This window comes from Lissotriton helveticus, chromosome 7, assembly GCF_964261635.1.
Source record: "Lissotriton helveticus chromosome 7, aLisHel1.1, whole genome shotgun sequence".
In the NCBI taxonomy this organism is placed as follows: Eukaryota; Metazoa; Chordata; class Amphibia; order Caudata; family Salamandridae; genus Lissotriton; species Lissotriton helveticus.
The window spans coordinates 1,288,129,585-1,288,147,667 of NC_136068.1; the positions used below are offsets into that span (position 1 = coordinate 1,288,129,585).

Consider the following 18,083-nt stretch of genomic DNA (forward strand, 5'->3'; position numbering starts at 1 on the left):
TCCTCCGGAAGGAGAAGTTCGAGATGCTGACTTTGGCTCAGGTCTTAGCTACCCTGGAGACTGGATGGTAGCGTTGGACTTGCAGGACGCTTATTTTCAGATCCCCGTCCTGCCGGCGTTACCTGCGGTTCACGGCAGGCCACAAGCAATTTCAGTTTACCGTGCTCCCCTTAGGCCTTACCAGCGCCCCACGGGTGTTCACGAAAGTGATGGCGGTGGTCGCAGCTCATCTGCGCAGGTTAGGGGTGTCAGTCTTCCCCTACCTCGATGACTGGTTGTTGAAGGCGGGCTCGCCCCAGACAGTTGTCAGCCACCTCCAGACTACGGCCGACCTCCTGCACTTGCTGGGGTTCTCCATCAACGTGCCGAAGTCGCACCTGTGCCCCTCTCAGAAGCTCCTCTTCATCAGAGCGGTTGTAGACTCGGCGCAGTTTTGGGTTTATCCTCCTGAACAGCGGGTTCGGGATGTTCAGGCTCTGATTCCGATCTTTCAGCCTTTATCCAGAGTCTCGGTCAGGTTGACGCTGCGGCTTCTGGGGCTGATGGCCTCCTGCATCCTTCTGGTGCATCACGCCCGGTGGCGGATGCGGGCTCTGCAGTGGGACCTGAAGTTTCAGTGGGCCCAGCATCAGGGCAACTTGTCCTATCATGTCTTGATCTCGGAGGGCACTGCAAGACAGTTGCAGTGGTGGCTCACGGACCGCGATTGGGTCAGTGGCAGATCCCTCTCCCTACCCCACCCGGAGCACGTGGTTGTGACGGACGCGTCCCTCCAGGGCTGGGGAGGCCACATGGGAGAGGCGGAGATCAGAGGCCTCTGGTCTCAGGCGGAGTCCCGGCTCCACATCAACCTTTTGGAGCTGCAGGCGATCCGACTAGCACTGAAGGCATTCCTCCCCTCTGTCCGGGGGAGTGTAGTGCAGGTGTTCAACAAACAGGGCGGGGTGGGGTCGTGGACCCTATGCCAGGAGGCTTTGCGCCTCTGGCAGTGGCTGGAACATCAGGGCGTGACCCTGGTGGTTCAACACCTGGCAGGTTCTCTGAATGCCAGGGCGGACGAACTCAGCCGTCAGTGCATGATGGATCATGAATGGCGTCTGAACTCGGACGTGGCGCAAGGCCTCTTTCAGCAGTGGGGAGAGCCTTGGTTAGATCTATTCGCCACAGAAGAGAACACGCAATGTCATAAGTTCTGTGCATTGCAATTTCCAAGGCGGCACTCGCTCGGAGACGCTTTTCGTCGCGAGTGGAGTTGCGGTCTATTGTACGGCTTTCCGCCTATATCACTTCTGCCCAGAGTGCTGAAGAAGATCAGGCGCGACCGGGCCCAGGTTATCCTTGTGGCTCCGGACTGGGCACAAAGATACTGGTATCCCGAGCTACTCAGCATGTCATTCGATCCCCCGATTCGTCTGCCTCTTCGGGAGGACCTTCTGTCGCAGCAGCAGGGGACGGGCCTCCACCGAACCTGTCCAGTCTCCACCTACAAGCTTGGAGATTGAGCGGCTGCAGTTGAGGCCATTTGACTTGCCTCCTGAAGTCTGTAATGTTATTCTGGCAGCCAGGCGTCCCTCCACTAAGTTGGTATACTCCTGCAGGTGGAACAAATTTGTGGCATGGTGCACAGCAAAGGCTGTGGATCCACTCTCTGCACCCCTTTCTGAGGTTCTCCTCTTCCTTCTTTCTCTTGCCCAGCAGGGCTCTGCTCTGGGCACTATCAAGGCGTACCTTTCTGCCCGTTCCGCCTTCTTAAGGCTACCTGATCAGCCTTCCTTGTTGAAGTCCCCAATTGTAAATAGGTTTTTGAAGGGCATCACACACATGTTCCCTCCTGTTCCTTTCGTGATGCCCCAGTGGGACTTGAACCTTGTTCTTACTTACCTAATGTGTGCTCCCTTTGAGCCGCTCCATAACTGTCCTTCCTCTCCGTCTTCTTACTCTGAAGACTGCTTTCCTGGTTGCCATCCCCTCTGCCAGGAGAGTGAGTGAGCTCCAGGCCTCCTTTCCTCTCTGTCCATCCGGACAAGGTTGTGTTGCGGACAAGACCCTCTTTCCTGCCCAAGGTTGTCACGGCCTTCCACATCGGGCAGTCCATTACCTTGCCCACCTTCTTTCCGCTTGCGCATCCCTCAAAAGAGGAAGAGGGTGCTCCACCGTCTGGACCCTAAATGTGCGCTCTCTTACTATCTGGATCGCACATGCCAGTTTCGGGTGGATGACCAACTCTTTGTTGGTTACGTGGGCGCTAAGAAGGGAAAGGCGGTGCACAAGCGTACCATCTCTCAGTGGATCATCTTTAAGCATGGGCGGATTTTGCGAATTGGCAATCCGCGAACTTGCGTATTTACGGATTCGCAATCCGCAAAATCCGCGAACTCTCGCGGATTTGCGGATTTTTTTTTGTTGTGTTCGCAAGGGTTTCTGCCAGTTCGCGAGGGTTGTGTACCAGTTCGCAATTGCGAACTTACTTGTCGGCTCGCAACGGCCATGTTGTTTCTACGTCTGGTTCATCATCACAGGTTCACAGCACCCTCTGTTTCACCACTGCCACCCTCTGGTACACCCATGCCACCCTCTGGTACATCACTGCCACCCTCTGGTTGGTTTATCACTGTAGATTATGGGGGTGAAAAAAAGCAAGCACACCTGCCCTGCTTCAACTGACATGAATTAATTTGGGGTTGATTAATGTGTCACTGAATTTAAACTTCCAGTCTGGCTGGCACCTGCTTCCTTATCTGTAATTTGCTTTCTGTTGCAGTGCAATTTTTTTTCACAGGACCTTTGTGGCCTACTTGTAGCTATTCTCTGAGCCTGCTGTGAGGGTCAGAGCAGGGTCATAGAATAGTTGCAAGTAGGCAAATGAACTCTGAAGGGGCCCCTCAGGAAGCACTACAGGGAATGGTTACTAATGATAAGATTGAACTTTTGCACCTGCTGAGTGCTTTCAGTTTTGCAAAAATCCAAATATCCAGCAGCATCCACAAAAAGTAATCCTTCCAGGTCAAGATCCAAATCAAAGTGACCAGCACATGAAGAAAGCACTGGGAGGAGCCTGCTGGACAGGAACAGGAAGTTGGAGACTGTGGGGCACTTCCTTCCTCCCACCCCCCCCCCAAAATGGACTCCTTGCAAAGAAAAAGTGCAGGCAAATGTCAACCTGAGGAGTTATTCTGATATAAATCATAATTTTCAAGGTTTATGCTGCCTGCTGGTGGATTTCTTGTGCGAAATTGCAAATTTTGCAATCTCGCAATTGCGAGATTGTCGCTGCCCGCCGCATCTACGTGTTCGCAAGTGTTTACTCCCGCGAAATTGTATAGTATTCTAGTTGGCAAGTGCGACCAAGCAAAAAATCCGCTTCGCACGGATTTTACGAATTTTCGGCAAGTTCGCGAGAGTTCGCGGATTGCGAATTTACCGAAAATCCGCAAAATCCGCGAGCGGAACGGATTTTACGCCCATGCTTAATCATCTTGTGTATCCAGGCATGTTACTCCTTGGCTAAGAAGGAGCCCCCTGTTGGATTGAGGGCTCATTCCACTCGGGCCACGGCGACTACAACTGCCCTGGGCCGAGGAGTGCCCTTGCAGGATATTTGCCAGGCAGCTACGTGGGCCTCGCTGCACACGTTTGCACAACACTACTGCCTGGACAGCCAAGTCCGGAGGAATGGCTTCTTTGGCCGTTCCGTCCTCCAGGACTTTCTGGTGTGATTATTGGTTCGCAGACCCACCACCGGGGTTGGTATTGCTGGGGTATCTATTCTAAGGTAAGGAATCTATCACTAACGTGTCTCTTTCAGATGCATAAGTTACTACTTGTGTAACGATATATCTGTAAAAGACATTAGTTAGTGATAGATTCCTTACCGACTCACCCATCCTCCCCGTTCTGCGAACCGATATCTAGGGTTAAGGTCATCCCCTTTTAGGGCCCTAGTTTCATGGCACCAGTGTTGGTTCTATCATGGCTCTGTGTATCTGGCGCGGAAAAGCTGTGTATCAGAACTGACGTCAGCGCGCATGGGCGGCGTCTAAGTACTCCGACGTCAATCCGGCGCTAACGACGACGGACGCGGAGCCGCGGACGACGCCTGCCGGCGCGCAGGGGGTATTGCTACGCAAAATTTTCCGGATCCAGTCTGACGCCTGGGGAAATTCTAAGGTAAGGAATCTATCACTCACTAATGTCTCTTATGGATATATAGTTACACAAGTAGTAACTTGTGCATCTACTCTAGGACCCTGCCCCGCTAGTGCAATTCTTTGAGACAAGAACAGTAAAGAAATGTTCATTGATGAGAGGAAACATTCCATTTTGTCTTAAAAGGAATATTGCTAAAGGCAAATGTCAATGCTAATAAGTAGATATTGTCACCATCTGGGGAAAAACGTTGACTTTATGGATGTTTACTCTCTGCAAAGAATTTTTTTGCATGTTGAGTACTCTATATTAGGATAATCGATTTGTTTATTGATCTCAGTTTCATCTGTATGACACCCCTCACTTAATGAGGGACTTCCAGGAGATTTTGTTGTAGTTTTAATAGTGTAATGGCACTACTTTGTGGGTTAGTTGATCCTGTTACATGAGTTCTTCAGTGACTACAGTTTGCATATTCGGTTTATCAGTTGCTCTTTGTAGGCGTTCTTTCCTCATTTACTCACATACGTAAATTTTGTTTACATGATTGATAGTTGCAGTAAAGTCAAGAGGGGCATCTTCCTTTTTTTCAAGAACTTGTAAACCAGCGTTTGCAGGACTAAGACTTGGTCATACTTGAGAATCCAACTCTGAAACCCCTTTACACTGAGAGTAAGCTGTTATTGTCATCCAGCACATTTTTAAGATTTACCATTACCATTACAATTTTTGTGAAGATTTTCTCAGAATCTGTCAGGCTGATGAGTCAATCATGTTTAGGATTATTTCTCCTTTCTTGTATATATCGATTATTATGCCATTTGTTCCAGTCTCACAATGTGTCAGTGTTTTGCTGTAAGTTGGAAGATTAACATAAGAATAGAAACCTACTATTCTTTGTTCTGAATAAACCCTCTAACTGCAGATTCCTCACATTTAGAATATTCCCAGATGACACACTAGATCAGGAGATTGCTCCCCGATTTGACTTGACACATCTACTTCGACCATGCAGAGGTCGCCAAAGCCCTTAAAGCGTCAAAATCTGGCAAGGCTCCTGGGCCTGACGGTGTCCCGCTGGACTTTTTTCTATATAACGTTGTCCTGTGGTCTTCACTCCTTACCCAGGTCTTGGCGGCAGCAACAACAACCGGGCTGATAGAATCATGGTCGACATCCATTTTGCTCCCTATCTTCAAGAAGGGCAACCGTAACGATCCCGCCTGCTACAGGCCTATTTCCCTCCTGGACTCCATGGGTAAAGTTGCGGGTCGGGTGGTTTTGGAACGTCTTCAAGCCTGGGCCCAAACCAATAACATCATGACCGACCTGCAATACGGATTCCAGAAGGGTCTTGGGACCGTAGAGCAGGCCTTGAACCTTGCCCTCCTGATTGGGAAGTATGTGGGAGCCAAAAGGGGTAACATCTTTCTCGTGTATGTAGACCTCAGTGCAGCTTTCGACTGCGTCATGCACTCCAGACTATGGGCAAACCTTAGGGACCTTGGGGTGGACCCAGCCCTCATTGTTTTCCTCCGAGAACTTTACTCCGATGCAACGGCGCGTGTCAGATTTGGGGTTAACGGCGACCTGTCCCCATCTTTTTCCATCACAAAAGGGGTCAGGCAGGGCTGCGTACTGGCTCCCGTCTGGTTTAATCTTTATACCAACGGCCTTGAGGTGGCCATGCTAGAAGGGAGCCAGGATTTACCTCAGATTAATCACCGCCCAATTCCAACACTGCTATACGCAGATGACTCGGTCATTTTTGCCAGAACATTGATCCAACTGCCAAAACAACTTAATAAATATTGTTCTTTTATGGGCACTCTTGGCCTTAAAGTCAACATAAAAAAGACTTTTGTTATGTACATTGGCTCCAAGGTCAAGAATCCCAAACCAATTTTTGTGGAGAAAACAAGGCTGGAAAAAACATCCGTTTACCCGTATCTAGGCATACTGGTGGACGACACCCTAAGCTGGAAACAGGCCATGGCCAGTAGAAAACTTCTCTTCCAGCGAGCAACAACGGCCCTGGTCTCCTTTTCCAGGAAACTCGGTAAACCAGCTCCCAGTTTGTCAAGTATTTGTTGGCGCTCCCACAAAGTGCGCCAACATATGCATCCCATAATGAGCTAGGTATGGACTATGTTATTGACACCATTCGTTGCCAACCTATTCTTTTATGGCACCGTATATAGACAAAAGCCGAGTGCCATCTAACGCGCTCTTTGATCATGGACTGTATGGACTTAATAAACTGGCAAAAAATTCCATGGCTAGTTTATGTGGGGAACTTCATTAGAGACCTTGGTCGCAGCTCCTTCTTCGATGACCCACCTAGTATGGAGGATATCTCGAGAAAGGCGCTAAAGAGGATGTGCTTGGGTCACCTAAGAAAACTTCGTGCCTCAATTGAGATCTTAAAACCCTCTAATTCCCAAATCCGCGCAGTCCAGACTGATATAGGCATGCAACCGTACTTATCGTTTCACCTGTCCAACCACGAGAAATATCTTTTGACAAGGTTTCGCTTCAACTCTTTCTTTCGTTTGGTTTCTTTTCCACAAACACAGAGCTGGTCGAATGCCAACACGAACTGCCCTTGTGACGGTGTATCCCCCCAGTCAACAATCCACACTATCTTGTTTTGCAAATTCTATAAGTTACCACGAAAGTCCTGGATTCTACCACTCCTCCGTTTAATTGGCCTAAGGTCGTGTCACCCAGCATTTATGTCTCTACAGTTCCTGGACTCAGAATGCTTTGCAAAGTGCATAGTTACTTTTTTAAAAGCTTGTATTACGATCCGTCGTGCTGTTGGCTAATCTCGTTACATGTTCTCATATTTTATTCTTACGTATGCAACTGTTATCTTCAAGTTTTATATTTGTTCTCGTAGTATATTTTATTTAATCATTTTTAATTTAATTTATTTCTGATTCTGATTCCGCTAGTAATATCGTTTGATTCTTTATGTATTGTGGAAATTTTATTTTTTGTTTTGAATTTTCTTTTTATTAATTTGTTGTCATTTTTTATGTACTTTTTATGGTTGCAAAACAAGTGGTAACCGAATAAAAGATTATGAAATGAAATGACTTGACACTATCCAAGAAGTGACAGAACAGAGCCACATATAAGCACCACCCCTGCACACTGACGTCAGTTCCCTTCATTCCCCACCCTGCAACGTGGATGCGGAGCTCTGCTTGTCAGTTTTATGAAGACTCGAATTTCTTCACAAACCAGTGTGTCACAGAAGAGGTCTACCCCAAAATCAGCAGAATGTAAGCCCTATCACAACTGCAGGAAACAGATGTCAGGCATGGACCATATGGACCCACAAGACGTGTGCATATGGTGCTTCGTTCAAATCACAACTCAAAGTTGTGTGATGTGTGCCCTTATGCACCCAAAGACAAATGGGGAGCGAAAGGCAAAGCTTTAATTCACTGGGTATAAGAAGCGATCCTGTTGAAATAGAGGTCCTGCTCAAAGTTATAGTGCCTTTCTCGGTTGAGGTGACCAAGTCCGAGGTCAGCCTTGCATGAAATTCTGCTCCTGCTCAAAGCCTTCAGTCAACCCTACAGCAGATATTGGCCTTCAAGAAGGCCATGCTGCACATTTTCCAGACAGTGCTAACTCCCTCTAGTGTGCCCATTGAGTGGACTTCCATCAATCTGTCCGCCCACCCACCATCAACGCTAACTGCTATCACACCCTATTGTTTTTGGTCTGTGCTGGTGTCAACTCTTCCAGTGTTGGTACCAAATCTGATTGTATGCCGGTGTCTGACCGTGAACCGATGCTGGCCCGTGCAAGAACTATCTTGTGCTAAGAAATAACTAACCAGTGCTATTACAGTCAGACACTCGGCCTCTTCCTCTCAGACAGTACTATCGGAGGATAATGGACATGTTCGACTCCGATTCCAATGCACTCCAGAGCATGCCTAATGTTCCTCACAACACTGGTGATAATGAAGTGGCGGGCAATCTGCTCTCCACTCATTACACTAATGACGGACTGTACTACGGGCTAATGCCTCACAAGAGTGTGAGACTCACCACCTGGTCCACCAATGAAAGAAAGTGCATCTTTCATTGTGGTATGTGAAGAACAGCAGAAGTGCTAGACTTGCAATGGCCTAGTCTGGAAACCAAAGCCAATTTATTGAATGAAATTCTTCAACCAGGTACAACTTCATCAGAGCCACTGTTAACATTAAACATGCCTCTTATAGGCACTCTAATAGCCACTTGGTCTAAGCCATGGTCAGCCCCTCCAGTCAGCAGACCTGTGGCGATTCAACACTCACCAGCCCCTCGCGACCCTGACTTTTTGACAAGACACCCCACACCTGAAAGCCTTATGGTGCAGGTGTCCACAAATCAATCCTAACAGTATTGCTTTGAACCCTTTCCTCCCCTGAAACCCCTATCACCCACATAGGGACTCAGAACATTTCACTTTAGGAAGAAAATCTTTCCTCAGCTAGCCTGACGTTATGCTTTTTGAATGCGGTGAGCCTTCTGGATAGGTACACCAGTGTCTTATGGTACATGGCCAGTGAGATCATGCTGGCTGTTACAGAGAATCTCCAGAACTCCCTGGGCCAAATGATCCAAGACTGAAAGGACACAGCAATATATGTGCTGCCGGCATGCCTTGACACAACCAACTTCATTGGATGTGCTATTGGCTCCAGTGTCGTTATTAGAAGACATGCCTAGATGTAATCAATCAGGTTTTCAGGACAAAGTATGCATCCTGCAAATCCAGGGACACCATCCAGTCCCCTGACTACAGAGCAGAGAGGCTCTGGGCCTTAGCGAATATTTTGAATAGTTCTTTTTCATAGATGCATTAAATTGGCCCCTCTATGAGCCCAGTATTTGCTCGATGATACCTGTGGCCAGAGGGAAATTGACGTCTTACATTAAGATAGAGGTGTGGTCCACCAAAATTTGCTCCGGTGTGGAGGAAATAAATGGTAGGAACAAAAAAAGGCTGGGTCTAGCCCCTTTGAACAACCTGTAAAACCCAAAAGGTCTGACGTGATGGATTTTCAGCGGAGGAGGAACTATCAGATCTGGACCCCGCAATGGGCGATCATGAGCCTGAGAGGGAAAATCAAAGCTGATTTGGAACTTCTGCAGCAGTGAAAGAAGAGTTGAATGAGGCTCAAGGTCTCCGGGTACCACTCTTCTGGACCAGTCTGGGGCTATCAAGATGACTTGGGCACAGTCTGCCCTGAATTTCCATATAATTCCGCATAGGAGAGGCAGGAACGCATACAGGAGACCTGTGTCCTGTCACAGATGGAAGTCATTTCCCAATGACCTCTTTAAAGGAAAATCCAGAGTGCATATGTTTTAACAGTGCATGTTCCCGACCGTGTCAAACAGATCTAGCCAGGTGATACCTCAGTAGTCGAAGATGTCCTGTGCCACCTCAGGAGGAAAATGCCACTTTTGTTCTGCCGATCGAAGTCCACAACTCGTCAGCTCTGGTGCTCAAAGACACCACTAGCAGAGGTTGGGTAACAAAAAGATTCTCTACTTGTTCAACTACCTCCAGAAACATGGAGCCTTCTCGCACAGGATCCAGGATCGCAGTCTGCCATAAGTGTTGGATGTACCACGTCATTCACATTGTACGTTAGGATCCATAGTGGCCTTCCCTTGACAGAGGCTTTAGGAGCCTGACGGATCACCCCAAATCCCAAAAGGCTGATGTAGAGTTCTCTCTCCACCAGAGGCCTCTCAACTCAAACTCCTTCAGATGGCCTCCTCAATCCAGTAATGACACATCCATTACAACTGTGACATCTGGTTGAACAAGTGAGAGCAGCCTTCCAGTTGTTAGGTTGGTGCTCGTCTGCCACCACATGAGATACTGAGCAGTCCCCTATGAGATCTGGACAGAGTCAAAAAGGTAGCCACAGTCCTGGGACCTTAAACTTTTAGGTTCCATTGCTAGGCCCATACGACGCATTTGGAGTATGGGACAAGTAGGATGCACAAGACAATGACCCCAATAAGCCTCAGTAACATCCTCACTGAGATAGAAATATCCAGATTATATCTTTAAATCCCAAGCTCACTGCAGCGGTGGAAAGGCCTTTAATGCTACCATGCGTAAGATTCCTCCTATGAATGGAATCCTTTACTTAGGACTCAGGTGGGAGTTTGACTCATTGACAGAAAACTCCAATGAGATCATAAGCCTTGCCGCTGTCCAGAGTATTTTACAAATGCGAAAAGCCCGTCCGAGCAAGCAGTTGTCGAGGTTCAGTAACACATGTATCCCCGACCTCTGAAGGTAAGCTGAGACCATCGCCATCCCTTTTGTGAACACCTGAGGTACTGAGGTAAGGCCAACCCAAGGGACTAGGTTAAGGCCAAAGGGATAACCGCAAATTTAAAGTGTTTTATTCTCACTGTGAAATGTAATTACCGTCTGTGATACTCCAGGATGGGTGGAGAGGACTATCCAGGTGGATTCTCCTCTGCATTAAAATGTTTTACCCACTGGACTCCCAGAAGACATGCGGGCTCATTCAGCGGCCCAGGCTGCTATGGCAACGTTTGCGAAGGGCATGCCGGTTCTCTGGCAGGCTGTAACGTAGGTGTTGATTCAATAAAATACCACTGCCTTGATAGCCTGGTCCGGGTGAAAGGTTACTTCGCCCGCTGGGTTCTGCAACACTTTCTGGTCTGAGTACACTCCATGGACTTTCCACTCTGGGGACGTAGTGCTTCGGTATCCATTCTAAGGTGAGGTATCTGCAGTCAGAATTATCCATCAGACAGACAAGTTACTTGCTTTTGGTAACATACTTTCTAGTGGATACTTTACCTAACTACTGATTCCTCACTGTCCTCCCACCTCCCTGTTCTGTTGAGTGGATTCCTGTACATCGTAATTAGTTTCCAAGTTAGATTTTGGCACACTATCCCCTGCTGCTTGTTCGAAGTGCTCTGTGTCTGATAATGCAGAAAGATAAAGACTGAGAAGGACTGGTGCTCATATGGGTCTCCTCTCCATCACTTCCGGGGTGGGATAAAGTCACTGTGAATCAATATGGTGCCTCCTACCAATGCGCGATGGGCATTGCTAAAAAAATGGCAGGTTTCAGTCTGACACCTGAGAATATTCTAAAGTGAGGAATGTGCAGTTAGAGTATCCACCAGAAAGAGCGCTATCGAAGGTAAGTAACTTGTTCAGCAGTACATTGGGCAACATTTTAGCCCGTGCTTGGCTGTGATTCGGTTTTCTTATTGCTGCTTCAATGCAATATGCTGAGAACTACATATGGGCGAAATTTGCGAATTCGCGTTCTGCGAAATTGAATTCGCAATCCGCAAAATCCGCGAATTCGTGCGAATTTGCGTATTTTTGGCTTTTTGCCTGTTTGCGGGGTTTTTTGCGTGTTCGCGGGCCGCTTGCATGGCAAAGTTACCCATGCGATCGTGTATGGGCACAGCACCCTCTGGTTCACCACTGCCACCCTCTGGTTCATCACTGCCACCCTCTGGTTCATCACTGCCACCCTCTGGTTCACCACTGCCACCCTCTGGTTCACCCCTGCCACCCTCTGGTTCACCCCTGCCACCCTCTGGTTCACCCCTGCCACCCTCTGGTTCACCCCTGCCACCCTCTGGTTCACCCCTGCCACCCTCTGGTTCAGCACTGCCACCCTCTGGTTCAGCACTGCCGCCCTCTGGTTCAGCACTGCCGCCCTCTGGTTCAGCACTGCCGCCCTCTGGTTCAGCACTGCCACCCTCTGGTTCAGCACTGCCGCCCTCTGGTTCAGCACTGCCACCCTCTGGTTCAGCACTGCCCCCCTCTGGTTCACCCCTGCCCCCCTCTGGTTCACCCCTGCCACCCTCTGGTTCACCCCTGCCACCCTCTGGTTCACCCCTGCCACCCTCTGGTTCACCCCTGCCACCCTCTGGTTCACCCCTGCCACCCTCTGGTTCACCCCTGCCACCCTCTGGTTCACCCCTGCCACCCTCTGGTTCACCCCTGCCACCCTCTGGTTCACCCCCGCCACCCTCTGGTTCACCCCTGCCACCCTCTGGTTCACCCCTGCCACCCTCTGGTTCACCACTGCCACCCTCTGGTTCACCACTGCCACCCTCTGGTTCATCACTGCCACCCTCTGGTTAACCACCCCTGCCACCCTCTGGTTAACCACCCCTGCCACCCTCTGGTTCACCCCTGCCACCCTCTGGTTCACCCCTGCCACCCTCTGGTTCACAACTGTCACCCTCTGGTTCACCCCTGTCACCCTCTGGTTCACCCCTGTCACCCTCTGGTTCACCCCTGCCACCCTCTGGTTCACCCCTGCCACCCTCTGGTTCACCCCTGCCACCCTCTGGTTCACCCCTGCCCCCTCTGGTTCAGCACTGCCCCCCTCTGGTTCAGCACTGCCCCCCTCTGGTTCAGCACTGCCCCCCTCTGGTTCAGCACTGCCCCCCTCTGGTTCAGCACTGCCACCCTCTGGTTCAGCACTGCCACCCTCTGGTTCAGCACTGCCACCCTCTGGTTCACCACTGCCACCCTCTGGTTCACCACTGCCACCCTCTACCGAGACCTTTTGTGACGCAGCGGCAGCACAAAAGATGCCCCATGGTGCTGGGTATTAACAACGTGACGCATCTGCGAGATGCGCCGCGTTGTTAAGCCCTGCGCCATCAGGAGGCGTTCCGGCGCAGGGGAGGGCGTTCTACAAGATTTCACTCAGTCACTTTTAGGCCAATGCTGCGTCAAAACCCTGCGCCTGCTTGAAGCAGGCGCAAGGCTTGATGCAGCATTGGGGAGATAGGGCCCCTCAGAGCAATGCTGGAGCTGCGTTGCGCTTGCGACGCAGCTCCAGCAATGCGCTGCTTTTAGGGCACAGATGCGTGACGCATCTGTGCAGTTTTTGCCACATGGTGCGCCGCATTGTAAATGCGGCGCAGCATGGGTGGCGGAGCTGCTGCGCACAATAACTGGCGCATCCCTGAGGATGCGCCAGTTATTGTAAATCTGCCCCTATACATTTAGCCAACGAGGGAGCACTTACTGTAGACAGTACTCCAGTTGAGTAGAGGTATTGCACAAAAAGGTGGCATCTTCGTGGACAAACACACAGGGCGGGATTCATTCTGCCCCCTGTTAGACTCGTTTTTTGTGCCCTTCTGCCCTCTGTTAGACTCGTTTTTCCCTTTTTTTGTGCCCTTCTGCCCTCTGCACTCGTTTTTTGTGCCCTTCTGCCCTGTTATTCACTTGTTTTTGTGCCCTTCTGCCCTCTGTTAGACTCGTTTTTCCCTTGTTTTTTTGCCCTTCTGTCCTCTGTTAGACTGGTTTTTTGTGCCCTTCTGCCCTCTGTTAGACTCGTTTTTCCCTTGTTTTTCTGCCCTTTGTTAGACTGCTTTTTTGTTCCTTTCTGCCCTCTGCATCACCACATCATCCCTCAGCGCTACCCCAGCATCACTCATCACAACCACATTATCACTCATCACCACCACATTATCACTCATCACCACCACATTATCACTCATTCATCACCACCACATTATCACTCAGCACCACCACATTATCACTCAGCACCGCCACAGCACCAATCAGCACCACCACAGCACCAATCAGCGCCACCACAGCACCAATCAGCGCCACCACAGCACCACTCAGCGCCACCACAGCACCACTCAGCGCCACCACAGCACCACTCAGCGCCACCACAGCACCACTCTGCGCCACCACAGCACCACTCTGCGCCACCACAGCACCACTCTGCGCCACCACAGCACCACTCTGCGCCACCACAGCACCACTCTGCGCCACCACAGCACCACTCTGCGCCACCACAGCACCACTCTGCGCCACCACAGCACCACTCTGCGCCACCACAGCACCACTCTGCGCCACCACAGCACCACTCTGCGCCACCACAGCACCACTCTGCGCCACCACAGCACCACTCTGCGCCACCACAGCACCACTCAGCGCCACCACAGCACCACTCAGCGCCACCACAGCACCACCACATTATCACTCAGCACCACTCAGCAACACCCCAGCATCACTCAGCACCTTCCCAGTATCATTCAGCACCACCACAGCACCACTCAGCATCACCACAGCACCACTCAGCACCAGCACAGCACCACTCAGCACCAGCACAGCACCACTCAGCGCCACCCCAGCATCAATCTGTGCAACCATTCAACAACAACTGGTTCAAATATGTTCTCTCAATGTTTCAAACTTTATTCCAAATTTCACAAAAATATGTTAATATTTCACTTCTGTTCTTGGATTTTCATCAAAATAAAATACACTGAACATAATCTTCACAAAAGTTATTTACAAAAGTTTAAGCTATTGCCATTATAAATTAAAATCACTTTTATTTAAGTATTAATTATTTAAAAAACTTAAAAGCCATTGTAATTTGTAATATCTATACAGCTAAGTCACGTAAATACAAAACATGTTGCATTACAAATGCTATAGGTGTCACATTTGCGAAAGTTATAACTATTGGCATGACAAATGACAAAGCTATTAATTTAGCTATTTTCAAAACCAACACATAAATAAAAAAAATTGTCATTTACAAGACCAATAGCTCAAACTTTCCTAATGCGAGACCTATTGCATTGCAAATGCTTGTTTTTATATCTGTCAGTGCTTCCTGTTGAGGTTTAATTTTCGTGACAGGGCCTCATTGCCTACTTGTAACTATTCTCTGACCCTGCTTCAAGGGTCAGAGCAGGGTCAGAGAATAGTTGCAAGTAGGCAACGAGGCGCCAGGAAGCACTTACAGGCTTACAGCAGCAGGTGCCCAAGTTGAAGTTAATTTCTTTGTAACCCTTTTGTAAAAGGTTACAAAAAATTAGCTTCAACTTTTGCACCTGCTGCTGTAACCCTGTAAGTGCTTGGCTGAAAATTCGTCCCCGCTGATTCGCGGAATTAACCACGATTTCGCGAGATTCGCGAAATCGCGGAAAATCCGCGAGCGGAACTAATTTTCAGCCCATGCTTACTGAGAACCATTCTTTCCATTCTTTAATTTGTTCTGTTATATCCATTTAAATCTTGTGACTGTCTTGTGTTAAATAATCTGTCACTAGATTGTGTTGCATGTTCTCTTATTTGGGGATGTTACCTTGGGTCTGCTCTCTGTATTTTGTTTGTGTAGATCTTTTGGAGTTCCTAAGAAAATACTGTTGGAAATGGGTTACTCCGACTGTGCTTGTTGTTTTTGCATTGTTTTTCCCTTGGTAATGTTCATTGTATGTGGGCAACCAAAGAGCCAAATTATTTGAATTTATTTGAGTCTTTATCCTCTTTTGCTTCCTTGTACTCTTTCCTTTTTTTGCAAGGGAATTCAGTATTTTCCAGTAGACTGTTTTGTTTTTTCCTAATAAATGTTTCCTTTTTGAACATGTAATATAAAAGTGCAGAAATGGTAACTTGTATAAAATTCAAATGAAGCCCCCTTGGGGTTCTGATGACACTAACCAATCCAGCTTTGGCCTTTGATTTAATCAATTGAATTATAATAAATATTTGTATTCTCTCTGCATGCATATATAGCCATTAAAAAATACTCTATAGCGGAAAAGCAACTAATCAGTAACAAAATTGCAAAGCTTACTTAAGCGGGAGGATTTCAGTCGTCCACTATTTTCAATGGCGTTCGCTTGTGTTTTTTAACTAATGATCATGGGTGAGGAGGAGAAAGGTGGATGCAACGTTAGTTTCTCCTTGGCAGTTCCCCTTTTAGGAGATTTCACCTGGAGGTCGGATGAGGGGTGGACAGGCTAGCAGCGAATGGGGCAGAAATATATTCAGGTGGGGTAAGGAGTCGGCCACTGTACTAAAACGGTACTAAAATGTATTAAATAGTGGTACAAATGGACTTTGTTTGCATTTTGGGTAAATACATATTTTGAATATTGTGTTTTTATTTTATGCATAATTTTAACGTTATATTCATTCACGCTTATTTTGTGGTACGTCGTTGTGGCTAGGATATGATTATTGTATACCTTATATGATTAGTGATAGTGAGATATCTAAAGTGAGTGGAAGTACACTTGAGTCTTTCAGATCATGCCAAGAACAAGGGTTATAAGATCAGACTGGAGGGGGGGCTGAAGCGGTTACAATATAAGACAAGGGTGGAGAGTTTGGTGGTCATCATATGAGATTATATGAGAATATCTGGAATATTTTTTTTTATTATTGTATATTGAAATAGTGGTACATGCATTCCAAGATGCATGTTACAGAGTAAGCAGTGTTGAGGCTAGAGACCGGCTTGTGTGCCAATATGAAGCTTACCATTGGTTGGCATAGCAAGTCCCATCGGCTCATACTTTCTGAATTAATTTTCTTGCACTCCCCACATTGCAAAGTATGTGGAACTAGGCTGTTGGGGGATATGATGGTGAGCTGTATGTATTCTTTACTTACAACGATAAAGCACCTGTCCACTACTGTTCTTTTACTTTTTCTTCTATATGTCTTGCAGCTGAGTGACTTCTGAACCGTACTCTCATCCAGTGCCAGAACACTACTGAGGTGTCCCCTTGACAGGAGAGTGGCCACCCTACTCGACCCAGGATAACCTACTCTGCACAGAGCACCAATATGCCGTCCTCGTGCCTGAGGCCAGCGCTCCCCAGAGGGCAGGAGTGGGGTTGCCTTCCCTCTTCTTTTACCTTTGCACAGTTCTTATTTTATTGTTGTTGGGCCTATGGGGAGCCGGGGAGGAGGAATTTAAGTTATACTCTTTACTGCCCTAGGACACAACTTATTAACAACTTACCTCTCAACTGACGACTACAAAATGATTTTTGTGGGAGGTGTTTTTTGTACAATGGTTTTCAAAATCATTTGGGGCTTCTCCTTCACAGGAAGTCCGTTTTTAGAATGTATTTTTTTAAAGAAAAAGTGAATCTTAATTTAGTTAAATAATATATATATATTCTGGGGATGATTGTAGATCCAGGTGGCTGCTGTAACTGTCCTTTTTTTGATGGAGATCTATTTTCTGTGTTTGTAACAGTACAGTGCATTTCCCCACTGCATTTCCAAGCGTGCCTAGAATCTCTATTTTTTGTAAGACTGCCATCAGCGGGAGGAAGGGCCAAATGGCGTTCAACACTACGTTGCTCTTTGTTAATAAATTAACGGTTCATATTTTCCTGGTCTCTCTTCTCTGTGCCAGTCTGTTTGGGAATGGGGGATAGTTGAACTGCTGGATGAGCACATGCATGCATCTTATCTGGTATGTGAACTGCCCATTCAGCTCCTATGCCAACTATGTGTATCACTTGGTACCTCTGTGATGGCTGCTCCTGCTTTGTGTCAACAGTGTAGATTGCCTTCTCTCTGAACCAGATCCATTAGCTTATGGTAGACTTTTTCCACCTTCTATGTCAGTAAGGGTTGTGGCTCCTTCAGTTGAGGGCAGATTAGTGTAGCAGCAGCTGTCTCAGTAAAGAAAAATACATCGTCTCAGGGTAGATTGCATCTAGCACCTGCAACCTCGTCGGTTATTTTTGTTCCTGCGGCTCAGGGGGAATCAGCTCCTTTTCAACTATGTCAACGAGTGAAGCTTAACCTTCTGGATAAACTGGGTGTACCCCCATGTGTTTCTACTGATGGTAGTCAGTACTCTGCTAGCTCATTCAACTCGCTTCTCAGGTAAGTAGACTGTGTGACCCTATTTTTTCAGTGAGAGTAGTGCCGTCTTCATATGCTGAGTACACTGTGTATTCCTGCTTTCTTACAAGATGCCCCATTTGCTCCTGGATGCACTGTGGAATCCAATTCTCTTAGCAAGAAGTCACACCTTCACCTTAATATTAAAACTGTGTCTCTCCACAAGGAGGACGGAAAGATAACTTAAAATGCTCTATAGAAGGATA

The 18,083-nt window shown here is 47.9% G+C and overlaps 1 protein-coding gene across 3 annotated transcripts in view; it reads left to right on the top strand.

Moving 5' to 3' along the window:
• LLGL2 (LLGL scribble cell polarity complex component 2) overlaps positions 1-17,356 on the top strand; it is an 876,878-nt gene extending 859,522 nt beyond the window's left edge. For all 3 annotated transcript variants that reach the window (XM_078654529.1, XM_078654530.1, XM_078654531.1), the window contains one exon: positions 16,682-17,356. In XM_078654529.1, the coding sequence (XP_078510655.1) occupies positions 16,682-16,689 (8 nt within the window). In that variant the 3' untranslated portion in view covers positions 16,690-17,356. The remainder of the gene's footprint in view (positions 1-16,681) is intronic.
• The last annotated feature ends 727 nt before the right edge of the window (positions 17,357-18,083 follow it).